This window comes from Heterodontus francisci, chromosome 33, assembly GCF_036365525.1.
Source record: "Heterodontus francisci isolate sHetFra1 chromosome 33, sHetFra1.hap1, whole genome shotgun sequence".
NCBI lineage: Eukaryota > Metazoa > Chordata > Chondrichthyes > Heterodontiformes > Heterodontidae > Heterodontus > Heterodontus francisci.
This window is the reverse complement of record NC_090403.1, coordinates 13,790,263-13,809,357: the sequence shown is the minus strand read 5'-3', so window position 1 is coordinate 13,809,357 and position 19,095 is coordinate 13,790,263. Positions and strand designations below refer to the sequence as shown.

The following is a 19,095-nucleotide window of genomic DNA, read 5'->3' as shown; positions in this document are numbered from 1 at the left end:
AAGGAACAGTGTTATAGTTCCAAGGTCAGAATGTTGTGTTGCTTGGAGGGGGACCTGCAGGTGGTGGTGTTCCCACGCGTCTATTGTCCTTGTCCTTCTAGGTGGTAGAGGTTGCCAGTTTGAAAAGTGCTGTTGAAGGAAGCTTGGCAATTGCTGCACTGCATCTTGTATACAGTACATGTTGCTGCCTCTGTGCACAATGGTGGAAGGAGTGAATGTTTAAGGTGGTGGATGGGATGCCGATCAAGTGGGCTGCTTTGTCCTGGATGGTGTCTAGCTTCTTGAGCTACACTCATCCAGGCAACTGGAGAGTATTCCGTTTACACTTCTGACTTGTGTCTTGGAAATAGTGGATAGACTTCGGAGAGTCAGAAGGTGGGTTATTTGCCACAGAATGTCCAGCCTCTGACCTGTTCTTTTAACGGTATTTATTTGGCTTGTCCAGTTAAGTTTCTTGTCGATGGTAACCTCCAGGATCTTAATGGTGGGGAAATTCAGCCATGATGCAGGACAGACTGCTTCAGTATCTGAGGATTCACAAATCGCACTGAACACAGTGCAATCAACATTCTAACTTTATGATGGAGGGAAGGTCATTGATGAAGCAGCTGAAGATGGTTGGGCCTAGGACATCACCCTGAGGTACTCCTGCAGTCGTGTCCTGGGCTGAGCTGATTGGTCTCCAACAACCACTTTCCTTTGTGCTAGGTGTGATGCCAGCCAGTGGAGAGTTTTCCCCTGATTCAATTGACTTCTATTTTACTAAGGCTCCTTAATGCCACACTTGGTCAAATGGTGCCTTGATGTCAAGGACTGTCACTCTCACCTCACCTCTGGAATTCAGCTCATTTGTCCAGGTTTGGACCAAGGCTGGAATGAGGTCTGGAGCTGAGTGGCTCTGGCGGGAGCCAAACTGAGCATTGGTGAGCAGGTTTTTGCTGATTAAGTGCTGCTTGATAGCACTGTCAATGAAACCCTCCATCTCTTTGCTGATGATCGAGAGTAGACTGATGCGACGGTAAGGGCCGGATGAGATTTGTGCTTTTTGTAGGCAGTACATACCTGGGCAATTTTCACATTGTCATGTTGATGCTAGTGTTGTAACTGTACTGGAACAGCTTGGCTAGGGGCACGGCTAGTTCTGGAGCACAAGTTTTCAGTGTTATTGCCAGAAAGTTGTCAGGGCCCATAGCCTTTGCTATATTCAGTGCCTCCAGCCATTTCATGTGGAGTGAACTGAATTGGCTGAAGACTGGCATCTGTGATGCCGGGGACCTCAGGAGGAGGGCGTGATGGATCATCTACTCGGCACTTCTGACGGAAGATGGTTGCAAAAGCTTCAGCCTTGTCTTTTTCCCTGACTGTTGGGCTCTCCCATGATTGAGGTTAGGGATATTTGTGGAGCCTCCTCCTCCGGTTAGTTGTTTAATTGTCCACTACCTTTCACAACTGGATGTGGCAGGACTGCAGAGCTTAGATCAGTTGTCAAGGGCAATTAAGGATGGGCAACAAATGCTGGCATTACCAGCAATGCATGAATAATAAAAGAATGAAAGAAAAAAAAACTCCTTCCTGACTGTATACACTGTGCTGCCACCTCTGCAGGGATCATGAGGTTTCTGCAGGGAGGTTTCTGGGATATTGGCTGTGAGGTATGATAGACTGTTGTCTGCATAGAGCAGCTCTCCCAATTTTGGCACAAGTCCCCAGGTGTTAGTGAGGAGCACTTTGCAGGGTAGACTGGGCACTGTATGGCTACGTCGTTTCCGGTGCCTAGTTTGATCCAAGTTGTCCAGCTTTATTATTCTTCAGCGGTTTGTTACAACTGAGTGGCTTGCTAGATTATTTCAGAGGACAGTTAAGAATCAGCCACATTGCTGTGGATCTGGAGTTACATGTAGGCCAGACCAGGTAAGGATAGCAGATTCTTAAAGGGCATTAATGACAATTTTACGACAATCCGGTAGTTTCGTGATCATTATTAATGAGACTAGATTTATCAATTAATTGAATTTAAATTCCCCCAGCTGCCATGATGGGATTTGAACTCTTATCTCCAGAGCGTTACTCCAGGCCTCTGGATTACTAGTCTGGTAACATTACCACTGTCCTGCGCAATCCAAATCCAACTCCGAGTTACTACTCTGGGCAAAGTACGAACCCCAAGTTCAGGCTTTCAGGAGAGGCTGAGACCCTCAAGTAAAGGCGCAGTGGTTAGCACCGCAGCCTCACAGCTCCAGCGACCTGGGTTCAATTCCGGGTACTGCCTGTGTGGAGTTTGCAAGTTCTCCCTGTGTCTGCGTGGGTTTCCTCCGGGTGCTCCGGTTTCCTCCCACATGCCAAAGACTTGCAGGTTGATAGGTAAATTGGCCATTATAAATTGCCCCTAGTATAGGTAGGTGGTAGGGAAATATATAGGGATAGGTGGGGATGTGATAGGAATATGGGATTAGTGTAGGATTAGTGTAAACGGGTGGTTGATGGTCGGCACAGACTCGGTGGGCCGAAGGGCCTGTTTCAGTGCTGTATCTCTAAACTAAACTAAACTAAATTCTTTAATGAAGAAGTTAAAAGAAACAAAAGACAATTCAATGAACAAATGTACAATATAATTGTGAAATATGTAATTTTTCAAATTTTTTTATTTTGGTTGCAGCCTTATTTTAAACATGACAAATTTCAATTGCTGAAGAAAAAATGGTGCTTAAAATAAATATCTGAAAACATTTTGGGAAAACATTTCAGTATCTGGTATCCACATTATGTAATCCGAGTAATGACTTTGCCTGGGTATTTTCCATTCCAAATGTGGGTGTAGGAATTTATAATTGGAAGAGTTGACACAAAAAGTGTGACAATAGGAAATCAAATGTTGCAGACAAGAAGTGTACCCACATGTAAGACTTCACTCACCAATCTCTCTTTGAGAGATTCTCAACATTCTTACATTCATGAGCAATACCCCAGCGTGTTAGAAATGGGTTGCTTTCTGTGAAGAATATATCAATGGAAGATGTATTGGTTGACTTGTTTAAATCTGGTATTTATGATGAATTCGATTTGATGTTTGGTTGCTGGATAAATTAGCTTTGAAGATATGCTGCGAATGGTTTATAAACGGTCCTTATTAGTGCGATACCATGTGACGACTATGGAATTTATTTTTTCTTTGAATCCACTTTTCTTCCCTCTGACTTATTGGGATGGTTCCACAGGTGTGAGCCTTTCGCAGACCTTGACCTAGTGGCTATTTTTCAATAATGAGTTTTGACCATGTTGCAGTATTCAACTGTGGTGTGCATCACAATCCTCACCATAAGGCTATCTTCAGAGTACATAATGTCGGCTGACACTCCAGTGTAGTACTGAGGGATTGTGGCACTATTTGAGGTGCTGTCTTTTGGATGTGTTAAACTGTGGCCCTATCTGCCCTCTCAGGTGGACAGAAAAGATCCCATGGCAGTATTTTGAAGATGAGCAGGAGAATTATCCCCAGTGTCCTGCCCAATATTTATCTATCAACCAATATAACTATAACCAGGTTATTTTAACATCGCATTGCTGTTTGACGGAACTTGCTATGCACAAATTGGCTGCCATGTTTTCTGCTTCACAACAGTGACTACACTTCTAAAGTACTTCATTATCTGTGAAGTGCTTCAGGACTTCCTGTGGGTGTGAAAGGTGGTATATAAATGTAAGGCTTTTCCTTTCATGGCACAGGCTGCTAGATAGCAACAGGTCCCAGAACCCTAGTTGATTGTTTTCTCTCCCCTCTCCTCCCTAGCTTAAGGGTTCTGATGTTTGTTGTATGATTGCCTTTAAGAGTGATGTCCCTTTAAGATATTAGTATGCTAATGAGCTAAATACCAGGACATAGTCATGTAACTCAAAGCCAGAGTCACTCTGCAACTGTAACACCCAAAGTAAGGTTCTGTGAATCGTTAGCTCTGTACTGTCATAGAGTTATACAGCACAGAAACAGGCCCTTCGGCCCATCTTGTCTGTGTTGGCCATCAAGCACCTATCTATTCTAATCCCATTTTCCAGAACTTGGCCCCTAGCCTTGTATGCTATGGCGTTTCAAGTGCTCTCTAAATACTTCTTAAATGTTGTGAGGGTTCCTGCCTCTACCACCCCTTCAGGCAGTGTGTTCCAGATTCCAACCACCATCTGGGTGAAAAAGTTTTTCCTGAAATTCCCTCTAAACCTCCTGCCCCTTACCTTAAATCTGTGCCCCCTGGTTATTGACCCATCCGCTAAGGGAAAAAGTTTCTTCCTATCTATCCTATCAGTGCCCCTCATAATTTTGTATATCTCAATCAGGTTCTTCCTCAAGCCTTCTCTGCTCTAAAGAGAACAACCCTAGCCTATCCAGTGTCTCTTCATAGCTGAAATGCTTTGTCCTTTGTCCTTTTCCATAACTACCTTAAATCTTAGAGTTATGGTCACTATCCCCGAAATGCTTCCCCACTGACACCTCCGGCTTCATTCCCTAGGATTAGGTCCAGTGCTGCCCCTTCTCTTGTAGGATTTTCTATGTGCTGGCTCAAAAAGCTCTCCTGCATGCACTTTAAGAATTCTGCCCCCTTTAAGCCTTTTGCACTAAGACTGTAGATAACGGTTAGCTGTAATAAACCAGTTTGAGATTTTCAACCAACTCCACACTGGACTCCACACATCTCATTTATGTTACATCAGACAACATAAAGAACTTATTACATGGTGGCAGCTGTGGTGAGAAGATCGTTAACTGCATAGAGCAGGCCTCGACCCTGGGACTTTTAAGTCTGTAAAGCATTGACAACCTAGCCCAACAGGCTGATGTGCAAAGAGCTGCCAAGGTATAGTTGTACTACTGTAGGTCTGATGCAGTCAGTACGGTATGTCATATTAGAATGAGTTCTTATACCAACCAGCAGATGGCAACATTGAGATACTACGGACCATACATTGCAGAGAGACACTGGCCCATTTTTGGCTGTGAGACATATAGCAGGATAGAGCATAGAGTATATATTGGGAGACCACAGTTTGTCAGTATGGGTATATGTAATGGTTCTTGTCTCTGGTGCTGAGAGTCCAGTGTATGGTACGTGCTGCTGATTGAGGGAATGTTTTGTGAGTCGATCTGTATTCAGGCACAAAATTGGTAATGTTATTGTGCTGTGAAACTGGATTAGTGTATCTAATAGTCCATTTACTCCATATACTGGTTACTTTTGCCTCTGTTAACTCATTAGCAGCTGAAACATGAGTAGTTTGATATGTGACCTAATGGTGAATTTATTTCACTAGGGTGAACTCCACGTATCGAAGCTGTTTCACCACCCTAATATATTGCCGTACAAAGCCACATTAATAGCCAACAATGAGGTGTGGGTAGTGACTCCATTCATGGCTTATGGTAAGTTTGGTGTGTCTCATACTCTAGACAGCACTGTGTATCAGAGCCAGATTGAAGGTACTTGTTCACTTCTAAAGGACAGCTTTGAAGAAGTGTTTCCATTTTTCACATGTTGCTGAGTTCTCTCTCCTCCACCATTCCTGGCGTAAGAAGGAAGACCGGAGATATTAACATTGCCCCATTACAACTCAGCTCCCAACATAAAGATGTGTTAAGCAAAATGCCATCACTGTGACACAATACGAGGTGCAGGATTATCACACTGACCAGATTAGGGTCTAACTACTGGGCTGGACACTGATCGTTAACTTCTGGAACCTGGTGACAAACTTAGCTCAATGATGGGATGAAATGCTTCTCAGCCTTACTGGCTGTAAGGGTCCTTCATCGAATGATTCAGGGCAGTCTAAATCCAGTTCCCAGTGAATATGAAAGCACTGTACAAAACTGCCCGAATTCACCATGAAACTAAACTTCTAACCCATGCTGTACCTGCCTTGGGAATGTTTTATAGGACAATGTAGAGGGAGCTTTACTCTGTATCTACTAATATGCCCTTGGAGTGTTTGAGACTGATTGCAATACCAGCATTTTCCACTTTTAACTTTTATTTCACACAAGAGGAATTACATTAATGCAACTTATTAAGCAAGAAAAGCTTTAAAATTTCTCACTAATCTGTAAAGTTAAACTACACAGTAAAAATAAAGGTGGTTGAGTAATGTTGAAATTACTGGATACTGAATATTGAATGAATTAAAACAACAGTTTGGCATGAGGGCTTATGACAGGTTTTCAGCCCTATCTCAGATGCATCTGTAACTGTCTCAATTTAAATAACTTTTAATAATTTTATACTGTCTAATCAACAGGTTCTGCTAAAGATCTGATGAATACCCATTTTACAGATGGTCTGAATGAGCCCACAATCGCATACATCCTGCAGGGGGTGCTAAAGGCCTTGGTTTATATTCATAGAATGGGATACGTACACAGGTATCACAAGCAAAGAGGGTCGACTGTCACTCAGTTTTGAAAATATATTTACATAGTTCTTCATTTAAACAGACTGCAGTATAGCCAATATATAGCAAAATACTGCAGATGCTGGAAATCTGAAATAAAAACAAAAAGTGCTGGAAAGACTCTGCAGGTCTGGCAGCAAGGTCACAGACCTGAAATGTTAACTCTGTTTCTCTCTCCACAGATGCTACTAGAACGTACTGAGCTTTCTGTTTTTATTGCAATATAGCCAGGTTCGATAAGTTCTAAGTAAACCTTATGCTGAACACATATGTTCCAAAAAAGTAACTAGAAATGCCAACAGTAAAAACAGTATCTCCCCTATTCCATACCTTCATAATTTTAAACATCTCCATCAAATTGTCCTTTTAATCTGCTCTATTCTAATGAAAACACCCTCAATTTTCAAGACTTTCTTTTGTATTTATATTTCTGCATACCAGGCAGCCTCCCAATCAATCTCTGTTTCACCTGCTGCTATTGCAAACATTCTTCCTATTGTGTGGAGCTCAAAACTGTGCACATTCTCCAACTGTGGTCTTACTAAGATTTTATATACATTACATCTCAACTTTTATACTCTGTACCTGTCGTACAACCCCATATAGACTCGCCAACTTTAAGGGCATTTAAGTGGTCATTGGATAGACATATGGATGAAAATGGAATAGTGTAGGTCAGATGGTTTCACAGGTCGGCGCAACATCGAGGGCCGAAGGGCCTGTACTGCGCTGTAATGTTCTAATATTTCATGAGCATTTTATGGCCTTATCCAGGTGAGATGCTGCTTTTTATCTCTTGTGAACTGAATCCACAAATTCCTTTGCTCTTCCACATCATGTAACCTTCCCCATTGTCCAAGCTGCCATCCTTCAGACTTCTGAGTATCAAGTAGCCTGTATCCTCTCCACCACTGGTCACTGGGCCACGAGCCATCACGACCTACTTCCAGAATTCTCTCTCAACACTCCTTCATCTTACTTGCTTTCTATCTATCTTCAAAAGCTTACTTCAGCCCCACCGTGTTGACATTTCTTTCACTCACCTCCTCAATTTTTATTTTGTTCACATTCAATGTTCAAATCCCCCATCCTGTGAAACATTTTGGGACGTGCCTCGCCATTAAAAGCACTGGATAAATACAAGTTGTTATTGTGTCACCTGACCAGGATGAAAGGTCACTGACCTGAAATGTTAACTTGCTTCTCTTGCCACAGATGCTGCCAGACCTGCTGAGTATTTCCAGCACTTATTGTTTTTATTTCAGGATAGTGAGATTGTTGACTCAGACAGGCTGGAAGAATGGCAAAGCACACAATGGCAATGATTCAATTCCTATAACAATGAATTCATTGAGGGAAGGTAGGGAATACTAAACCTCCTCAGCTGGAGGAACCACTTCCCTATAGGCTATAATCATCGGGATCTGGCTAATGTGTGGATTATCAGGATGTTTCCAAGATACACCATGCCTACAAGCTGCCCTGGCAGTTAGTAGAATGTGTATAAAATATCCCATCCATTGATATCACAGATGTTTATTTTTTCCTCCTCTCCTCACCTCTTCGAAGGGGCATGCACACGGTCAACAAATTTACTTGAAAGGACCTAATCCGATTAGAATATTCGAACAATCTCATTAAAAAAACCCTTCCAAATCAGGAGGTCTTGCATTGCAAGCAGTAGATTTAGTTACTTTGTTTTCATGCTGTGCGTGACACTAGTAAGTTTGAATTTATTGCCTATCCCAAGTTGCTTCTGAGAATGTGGTGGTGGCTGTTCCCTGTAGCGATTATTTGTACAACTGAGTTTCTTGTTAGGCCACTTTAGATGGCATTTAGAGTCAACCATGTAATGTGGGAGTGGAGTCACATGTACGGTGAAAGAGTCAGGACAGCAGGTTTCCTCCTCTGAGGGCCATTAGTGAACCAGTTGCGATAATCTAGCAGGTTTCTCAGTATTTGTTCTGGCACCAAACCGAAAATGACTAGATTTTTAGAACTCAGTTTTCTGACTTGCAACGGTTACTCTAGGTTGACGGTCCAGTCCCATAACCACTACACTACCACACCATTTGCTAAAGCAGACCACAGTCCCCTTCACTGATGACAATATGCAATACCCTGGGGCTGCAGTAGGAGCAGTATCGATACCTTGGAGAGAATTCATGACATTTGGTGTTCCGCTGCCCCTTGCCTCATTCTCCATCAGAGTTACAGCAACAACTAGTGCTGCCAGCCTTTCACTAATATTGTTGGCAGGAGTATTTTTAGCAGCAGGTGGGAGAATTGCTAGAAGCTTTCGAGAAGAACTTATGAAGCGTTTTGGAAATAGCTACGAAAAACAAGACTGCCTTTAGATGTCCTACTGCTCAACTAAGGCCAGGAACCCAGTACCTCACAGCCTAATTTCTACACAAAAGTATTGCTTCGCTGTTTTATCTGACGCCACATCAGTAGGAAGTAAAATGCTGTTTGCAGTATGTGTTCTGAGAGTTGGCAAGTTATTATGCCACATGCAAAGCAACTTGAAAAGTTTACTTCTTTGGGGCACAGACTTGAGCTAACACAAGGACCAAGCAACAGATAGCTAAAGAGATTGCTGGGTGCATTCTGCATTGTTACCATCCTGCAGGGAAGAACCCGGGAGTAGGTAAAGGTCATTCCAACTTTTCTGCAGCTGTTTCCAGGGCATCTTTCAATCCAGTTCCAAATGGTTGATTGTATTTGTGAGGCTTCCATATGGGAAATGAACCTGATGTTTTCTGAGTGTCGTCTTCTGGATTTGACTGCTGCACTCATGTCTTTAGTAGGTCTGTTTGATAGCTGGAATTAAATGTCCCCCGTTTCCCACATCAATTGGACTACATTGGTCTGCTGCTACAGAATGAATGGTTAAATTAAGAAGAGAGAGATTGCATACTTTGCATGTCCTGGCTAATATTTATTCCGCAAACAACATCATTATCACATTGCTGTTTGTGGAATCTTGCACAAATTGGCTGCCACGTTTCCTACATTACAACTACACTGCAAAAGTACTTCATTAGTTGTAAAGTACTTTGGGACTTCCTGAGGTCATGAAAGGTGCTATATAAATGCAAGTCTTTTTTCTTATTGCCCTTCAAATGATGCACAACCTACATGCTCCACAATCCCATCCAGCCACTCCCTAAAACCTTCTAAGGGCAGAGGTTTTGTAGTCAGTGCTGTGAAGTACAGTTTCAGTTAAACTTTAGATCAAATTGAGCTTGCCTAATGACCAAGTGCAAAGCCTTTGTGGGAGACGACGGGCAGCTCCATCAGTCTATAACGTCTCGGACATTATGAGCTGAGCACATGGCTTATTCCAAACCAATCAGGACAGGTATGCTATTTAATACCCTAATATAATTAAATACTTGTAGTTCCCTAACTACTGCCCTGCAGAGATTTCCTCACTGAAGACTTCTGGTCTATACAACATAATAAGACAAAAGTAACTTGCACTTAAATAGGACCTTTAATATAATGTAGCACTCTAAAGTGTGTTACATCGAGCAGGGGGTAACTGGTTGAAGAGGTAGGATGTGGGAGGCTTTTTATTTCTTGATTAGGCTCACTCCACTCATAAAATCATTGAATTTACCGCGCAGAGGGAGGCCAGCTCTTTGGAAGAGCTATCCAATTAGTCCCCAGCTCTCTCACCACAGCAATTTTCTCCCCTTCAAATATATATCCAATTCCCTTCTGAAAGTTGTTATTGAATCTGGTTCCACTGTCCTTTCAGGCAGAATATCGCAGATGACAGCAACTTGCTGTGTTTAAAAAAAAATGCTCCTCACCTCACCTCACCTCACCTCTGGCTCCCTTGCCAATCGCCTTAAATCTGTGCCCTCTGGTTATCAACCCTATTACCAATGGAAACAGTTTCTCCTTATTTACTCTGTCATAACCTGTCAGAACTTTCAGTACCCCCTTTAAATCTACCCTTAACCTTTCCTGTTCGAAGGAGAGCAACACCAGCTTCTCCACCTGTCTGTTTTATTCTGTATTTACAGCATGGTGAAATAACCAACTTATTTCCTTTCAGGAGTGTTCAAGCAAGTCACATTCTGATATCATCAGACGGGCAGGTTTATTTATCAGGACTCCGCAGTATTTTCAGTATGATCAGCCATGGGCAGCGGCTCCGGGTGATCCACGACTTCCCGAAATACAGTGTTAAAATATTGCCATGGCTGAGCCCTGAGCTGCTGCAACAGGTAAGCCCACCCCTGCGGTATCCAAGCTCTCTTAACAGACTGAGTGTGACAGGAAGCTTTGAAGCTTCAGAAGGATGTAGCACAGTGACCAGGCTAACCCCTGATGCATGTCCAAAGCCTCAGTTTCTGATGTGCATGTTGGCTGCATTTTATGTTTATAACCTTGCCTGGATAACACCAGAAATGTGTAGCAAAATCAGTCCAGTCTGTTAACTATTTTTATTTGCTGGTGAATGTTAAAATAAGTTTAATGTAACAGTTTAAAGCAGTCTATCTAAATTAATCATAATTCTGCTGAATAAACCTGGAAGACTCCTGATTGTTGCTGGGCCACCGCCAGGAGAACTTCTGCAGGCTGTGTCCCTGCTGCTGGACAGTCAGTTCAGTAATGATGCCCTGTCTTCTGACAGAACATTAGAGTTTGTGCTATGAGCCCTATGGACTTTATACTGATATTTCCTGCTAGTTGATTTCATGAAAGAAAACAGGCTTTCAGCTCCAAACCCGCACGTTCGTACAACCCCAGGATAAGAAACAAAGCTTGGGTTAATACTCTTGTTCTTGGCCTGGAGTTTTGGTGCCCTTACATTCAGAGTGTCAAGACATGGCTTGCACTCTGAATCCTCCTCCTCCTCCTCCTCGTGTGGGTTGGTTGCACTTGCTGGTCACTGATTCTGGGAAGGGAAGCATGAGTGGAGTTTTTGTTTTAAATTCAGTCACTGGATGTGGATGTCACTGGCGTGGTTGGTATTTATTGAGCATTCCTAGTTGCCCTTGAGAACCACCTTGAATCACTGATGTCCATGTGGTGAAGTAAGGCACTGCAATGCCCTGTTGGATAGCCTTATATGTGAGGTAAAGGTCTGCAAAGGAAACCCGACCCGAGCCCAAATGCCGGACCCGGAAGTGCGGCCCGACCCAACCCAAACCCGACACATGTCGTCGGGGTCGGGTCGGGTAGCAGGCCTTTACATCAGTACCTGGGTAAAGGCCTGCTACCTGACCCGACCCCAACGGGACCCGACGACGTGTCGGATTCGGGTCTGGTCGGACATCCGGGTCCAGCATTCGGGCTCGGTTGGGTTTCCTTTGCAGACCTTTATGGTGAAGTGCTCCCACAGTGCTGGTGAAGAGGGAGTTCCAGGACTTTGAGCCAGCGACAATGAAAGAATGGTGATTATGTTTCCAAGTTGCAGTGGTGTGTAGTAGAAAGTTTGTTACAGTACCAGAGGAGCTTCTTATCATAATGATGAGGAGAAGGGAAGTATCTGCCCTTAGCCTGTATGTTTCTGTAGCATGAAAGAATACTGCCCTTTCTGCAAAGAAATATCCAGACATTGTGAAACTATATCTCAAATTTAAAATGTTGCACCTTTTTGTGATGATAATTGTTTTAGGATTAGGTTATTTTTGCATTGTAGCAAATCACCCTTGGGGTAATTTTAACCTCCAAAATGAGTCAGATGAGCTATTATATTAAAAATCTAAAACCCACCTCCAAGCCATCCACTTCCAATTTTAACGGAGGTGGAACACGGGGCTATTTAAATATAATGAAGTTCGGAGTCTCACACTTAACCTACTTTACAGGTTTAACCCTGGGTGGTCGGGTTTCCCAGCCCTCAGGAAAACACATCATCTCAAGGGAGGTGAGTATAACTTCAGGGAAAAGGTAAATGCCCTTGCAGTACTGCTTCCTCCTGGCCCACCAACCTTACCTCCTTCAATGCAGGCTCCTTACTTGGTCATGTAGCCATTTCTGGATTTCTCCCCACCCAAAAGGGAGCCAAGCCTGCCAGTCAGGCTGATTTCTGGGTTACACACTGGAAAACTGAAACCCGCTGTCCGAAACTACCCGCTACCTCACCCCACCCCACCCCACCCCACCCCACCCCACCTCCCCTCCCGCCACTTATCAAACCTGTCCTTGTCAGTGTCGGGTCCAGAATTCCAAGATAGAATCATAGAAAGTTTAAGGCATAGAAAGAGGCCACTTGGCCCATTGTGTCTGTGCTGGCCGAAAAGCAATCCACCTATTCTAATCCCACATTCCAGCATTTGGTCCGTAGCCCTGCAGATTACGGCACTTGAGGTGCATATCCAGACTCCTTTTGAGTGAGTTGAGGGTTTCTGCCTCTACTACCCTTTCAGACTCTGGGTGAAAATTTTTTTCCTCATCTCCCCTCTAATTTTTCTACCAATCACTTTAAATCTATGCCCCCTCAACACTGACCTCTCTGCTAAGGTGAATAGGCCCTTCAGATCCACTGTATCCAGGCCCCTCAAACTTTTGTGCATTTCAATCAGATCTCCCCTCAGCCTTCTCTGTTCCAAGGAGAATATTCTCAGCCTATCCAATCTTTCCTCATAGCTGCATTTTTCTAGTCCTGGCAACATCCTTGTAAATCTCCTCTGTACCCTCTCTTGTGCAATTACATCCTTTCTGTAATGAGGTGACCAGAACTGCACACAGTACTCAGGTTGTGGCCTAACCAATGAGTTATACAGTTCCAGCATAACCTCCCTGCTCTTATATTCTATACTTCGGCTAATAAAGGAAAAGATTCCATATGCCTTCTTCACCACCTTATCGACCGGTCCTGCTACCTTCAGGGATTTGTGTACATTCACTCCAAGGTGCCTCACTTCCTCTACACTTCTCAGTATTTTCCCATTAATCATATACTCATTTGCCTCGTTTGACCTCCCCAAATGCGTCACCTCACACTTCTCCAGGTTAAATTCCATTTGTCACTTTTCTTCCCATCTGACCAGACCATCAATATCTTCCTGCAGCCGACAGCTATCCTCCTCGGTGTCTACCACACGGCCAATCTGCAAGCTTCTTGATCATGCCCCCTACATTTGCGTCCAAATTGTTAATATATATCACAAAAAGTAGGGGACCCAGTACTGAGCCCTGTGGAACGCCACTGGAAACAGCCCTCCAGTCGCTAAAACATCCGTCAACACAGTGGCGCAGTGGTTAGCACCGCAGCCTCACAGCTCCAGGGACCCGGGTTCGATTCCGGGTACTGCCTGTGTGGAGTTTGCAAGTTCTCCCTGTGTCTGCGTGGGTTTTCTCCGGGTGCTCCGGTTTCCTCCCACAAGCCAAAAGACTTGCAGGTTGATAGGTAAATTGGCCATTATAAATTGTCACTAGTATAGGTAGGTGGTAGGGAAATATAGGGACAGGTGGGGATGTTTGGTAGGAATATGGAATTAGTGTAGGATTAGTATAAATGGGTGGTTGATGTTCGGCACAGACTCGGTGGGCCGAAGGGCCTGTTTCAGTGCTGTATCTCTAATCTAATCTAATTACCCTTTGTTTCCTGCCACTGAGCCAATTCAGTGTCCACCTTGCTACATTTCCCTGGATCCCGTGGGCTTTTATTTTTTTAACCAGTCTGCCATGTGGGACTTTGTCAGAAGCCTGGCTAAAATCCAAGTAGACCACATCGACTGCACAACCCTCATCAATCTTCTTTGTTACTTCTTCAAAAAATTCAATCAAGTTGGTCAAATAAGATCTTCCCTTAACAAATCCATGCTGACTTTCCTTGATTAACCTGTGCCTTTCTAAGTGACAATTTATCCTGTCTCAGAATAGCTTCCAATAATTTTCCCACTACTGAGGTTAGACTGACTGGCCTGTATTTATTCGGTTTATCACTTGCTCACTTTTTAAACAGAGGTACAGCATTAGCAGTCCTCCAATCTTCCGGCACCACACCTGTATCTATTGAGGACTGGAAAGTAATGATGGTCAGACCTTCTGCTATTTCCTCTCTTGCTTCTTTTAACAGCCTAAGGTACATTTCATCTGGCCCTGGTGATTTATCAACTTTCAAGGATGCTAATCCCATTGATACTTCCTCTCTCTCCCTATGTTTATCACATCCAATACTTCACACTCCTCCTCCTTAACTACAATATCTGCATCGCCCCCATCTTTTATGAAGATGGTGTTTATTATGCTTTTGTTTCAAAGGACAGACAGGTTTTGTTGAACTTGTAATCTAGAGGTCCAAGCTAATGCACCGTGACATAGGTTCAAATCCCAGGTAGGCAGTTGATGGAATTTAAATTCAATTAATTAATAAATTCAGTTAATTAATAAAAATCTGGAATTGAAAGCTAGTCTTAGTAATCAATGAAACTATCATTGATTGTTGTAAAAACCCATCTGATTCACTAATGTCCTTTAGGGAAGGAAATCTGCTGTCCTTACCTGGTCTGACCTACATGTGATGCCAGATCCACAGCAATGTGGTTAACTCTTAACTACCCTCTGAAATGGCCAAGCAAGCCACTTAGTTGTCAAGGGCAATTCGGGATGGGCAACAAATGATGGCCTTGCCAGTGATGCCCACATCCCATGAAAGAATAACAAAAAAAAATCCATGCCACTGTGTTCACTGAGCAGAAGCAGGATTATTGCCAGATTGGTGGGTTGGACGGGGGGGTGGGGGCAGTGGGTGGGCGCAGGATGGGGTGATGAGGAATCAATGAACACTGGAGCCCTCAACTCTTAATCTTGGGATGGAAATTGTGTGAAGTATAAGTTTATTTACTGTATGGCATGTTTGCTTCTCAGCAATGTGAATTTAAGCCTTGCAGTGAGCCAAGTCCTGTGTGTGATCCTGGCACTAGGTTATGGGTTACCCAGGCACTGAGTTCCATTTGTGTCGTAGTTGCTCATTTGGAAACTTTGTTTGAGTGCTTTGTTATAATATTTGCAGCTGCTAACTAAAATAATCTGTTACCTTTTTGTTCCCTTCCTTCCTGTAGAATCTGCAGGGTTATGATGCCAAATCTGATATTTACAGCCTGGGGATAACTGCCTGCGAGCTGGCTAATGGACATGTTCCCTTCAAAAACATGCCTGTAACTCAGGTATGTGTGTTATAGTGCACTTGGTGCTGCCAGCTATATGCACAAACTGCAGCATGAGGTTGGCACATCACATAGTTCTGGTAATACAATGACCGTCTGAAAATCTGGATATATTGCTCAATCGACTGTGGAGAAAAATAAAGGGTTTAATTGGCAGGTTGAGAATTGATGTTAAATGTTTGACATACATAATTTAATTCAATCACAGAATACTCACTATCTTCCCTTTAGTTTTTTAAAATGAAACTTGATCTGTGCTAACCATGGTGTTTTATTCATCACATAGTTAGGAAGGGCTTACATTGATCCAAGACTAATTGAATCAAGAATCAATTTCCAGATCATGAGAACATTAGAAATAGGAGCAGGAGTAGGCCATTCAGCCCCTCAAGCCTGCCCCGCCATTCAATAAGATCATGGCTGACCTATCCCAGGCCTCAGTTCATCTTTCGGGCCTATTCCGCCTAACCCTCGACTCCCCGAGATTTCAAAAATCTATCTCTCTCCTCCTTAAATACATTTAGTGACCTAGCCTCCACAATTCTGTGAGCTAGAGAATTCCAGAGATTCACCACCCTCCTGAGAGAAGAAATTCCTTCGCATCCCAGTTTTAAATATGTGACCCCCTTATTCTGTAACTATGTCCCCGAGTTTGAGATTCCCCCACCAGTAGAAACATATTCTCAACATCTACCCTGTCAAGCCCCCTTAGAATCTTATATGTTTCAATAAGATTACCTCTCATTCTTCTAAACTCCAATGAATAAAGGCCTAACCTGTTTAGCCATTCTTGATAAGACAACACCTTCATCCCAGGAATCAGCCTAGTGAACCTTTTCTGAACTGCCTCCAATGCTAGTATATCCTTCCTTAAATATGGGGACCAGAACTGTACGCAGTACTCCAGGTGTGGCCTCACCCTGTACTGTTATAACACGACTTCCCTATTTTTAAACTCTTCTTTCTTTTCTTTTCTTTTGGGCCTCCTTATCTCGAGAGACAATGAATACGCGCCTGGAGGTGGTCAGTGGTTTGTGAAGCAGCGCCTGGAGTGACAGGCTCTTCCACAGGTGCTGCAGAGAAATTTGTTTGTCGGGGCTGTTGCACAGTTGGCTCTCCCCTTGCGCCTCTGTCTTTTTTCCTGCCAACTACTAAGTCTCTTCGACTCGCCACATTTTAACCCTGTCTTTATGGCTGCCCGCCAGCGCTGGCGAACGCTGGCAACTGACTCCCACGGCTTGTGATCAATGTCACAGGATTTCATGTCGCGTTTGCAGACGTCTTTAAAGCGGAGACATGGACGGCTGGTGGGTCTGATGCCAGTGGCGAGCTCGCTGTACAATGTGTCTTTGGGGATCCTGCCATCTTCCATGCGGCTCACATGGCCAAGCCATCTCTAGCGCCGCTGACTCAGTAGGGTGTACAAGCTGGGGATGTTGGCCGCCTCGAGGACTTCTGTGTTGGAGATACGGTCCTGCCACCTGATGCCAAGTATTCTCTGGAGGCAGCAAAGATGGAATGAATTGAGACGTCGCTCTTGGCTGACATACGTTGTCCAGGCCTCGCTGCCATAGAGCAAGGTACTGAGGACACAGGCCTGATACACTCGGACTTTTGTGTTCCGTGTAAGTGCGCCATTTTCCCACACTCTCTTGGCCAGTCTGGACATAGCAGTGGAAGCCTTTCCCATGCGCTTGTTGATTTCTGCATCTAGAGACAGGTTACTGGTGATAGTTGAGCCTAGGTAGGTGAACTCTTGAACCACTTCCAGAGCGTGGTCGCCAATATTGATGGATGGAGCATTTCTGACATCCTGCCCCATGATGTTTGTTTTCTTGAGGCTGATGGTTAGGCCAAATTCATTGCAGGCAGCCGCAAACCTGTCGATGGGACTCTGCAGGCACTCTTCAGTGTGAGATGTTAAAGCAGCATCGTCAGCAAAGAGGAGTTCCCTGATGGGGACTTTCCGTACTTTGGACTTTGCTCTTAGACGGGCAAGGTTGAACAACCTGCCCCCTGATCTTGTGTGGAGGAAAATTCCTTCTTCAGAGGACTTGAACGCATGTGAAAGCAGCAGGGAGAAGAAAATCCCAAAAAGTGTGGGTGCAGGAACACAGCCCTGTTTCACGCCACTCAGGATAGGAAAGGGCTCTGATGAGGAGCCACCATGTTGAATTGTGCCTTTCATATTGTCATGGAATGAGGTGATGATACTTAGTAGCTTTGGTGGGCATCCGATCTTTTCTAGTAGTCTGAAGAGACCACGTCTGCTGACGAGGTCAAAGGCTTTGGTGAGATCAGTGAAAGCAATGCAGAGGGGCATCTGTTGTTCACGGCATTTCTCCTGTATCTGACGAAGGGAGAACAGCATGTCAACGGTCGATCTCTCTGCACGAAAGCCAGACTGTGCCTCAGGGTAGACGCGCTCGGCCAGCTTCTGGAGCCTGTTCAGAGCGACTCGAGCAAAGACTTTCCCCACTATGCTGAGCAGGGAGATTCCACGGTAGTTGTTGCAGTCACCGCGGTCACCTTTGTTTTTTTTTTATAGAGGGTGATGATATTGGCATCGCGCATGTCCTGGGGTACTGCTCCCTCGTCCCAGCACAGGCATAGCAGTTCATGTAGTGCTGAGAGTATAGCAGGCTTGGCACTCTTGATTATTTCAGGGGTAATGCTGTCCTTCCCAGGGGCTTTTCCGCTGGCTAGAGAATCAATGGCATCACTGAGTTCCGATTTGGTTGGCTGTATGTCCAGCTCATCTATGACTGGTAGAGGCTGGGCTGCATTGAGGGCAGTCTCAGTGACAGCATTCTCCCTGGAGTACAGTTCTAGGTAGTGCTCAACCCAGCGGTCCATTTGTTTGTGTTGGTCAGTGATTATGTCCCCTGATTTAGATTTGAGGGGGGGGCGATCTTCTTGATGGTTGGCCCAAGAGCTCTCTTCATGCCATCATACATTCCTCTGATGTTTCCGGTGTCTGAGGCCAGCTGAATATGACTGCATAGGTGTTGTCAGTAGTTGTTTGCGCAGCGCCTGGCTGTGCTTTGTGCAGTGCTTCTGGCTGCTTTAAGTGCTGCGGATGTTAAATCACTGGGGGCTTTCTTGTAGTTCAACAGTGCAATGCGCTTAGCGGCTATGACAGGTTCCAGCTCTTCATTATGAGATTGAAACCAGTCTGCATTTCTCTTCGCACTTTTGCCGTAGGTGGTCAAAGCTGACTCATAGATGGCGTCTCTGATGTGGGCCCACTTGGTCTCAGCATCCCCTGTGGGAGTGTTTTGAAGGGCTGTTACAAGTGAATTTAGAAATTTTTGTAACAGCTGTGGGTGAGAAATTCTGCTCGTGTTGATGCGCGGGTGGCCCTTCTGCTTGGAATGATGCAACTTCTTTGGTCTGAGTCTAACCTTGCTGCACACCAGGGAGTGGTCGGTGTCGCAGTCCGCACTGTGGAAGCTGCGTGTGATTTGAACACTGTTTAAGGCGGCTCGCCTTGTGACAATGAGGTCTAGCTTAGAATCTTATATGT

The 19,095-nt window shown here is 44.3% G+C and overlaps 1 protein-coding gene across 6 annotated transcripts in view; it reads left to right on the top strand.

Annotated features, from left to right (window-relative positions):
* The window catches only part of strada (STE20 related adaptor alpha), a 119,723-nt gene that overhangs the window by 76,456 nt on the left and 24,172 nt on the right, over positions 1–19,095 (top strand). For all 6 annotated transcript variants that reach the window (XM_068013106.1, XM_068013102.1, XM_068013105.1 and 3 more), the window contains 4 exons: positions 5,299–5,407; positions 6,280–6,403; positions 10,502–10,673; positions 15,465–15,569. In XM_068013106.1, the coding sequence (XP_067869207.1) occupies positions 5,299–5,407; positions 6,280–6,403; positions 10,502–10,673; positions 15,465–15,569 (510 nt within the window). The remainder of the gene's footprint in view (positions 1–5,298; positions 5,408–6,279; positions 6,404–10,501; positions 10,674–15,464; positions 15,570–19,095) is intronic.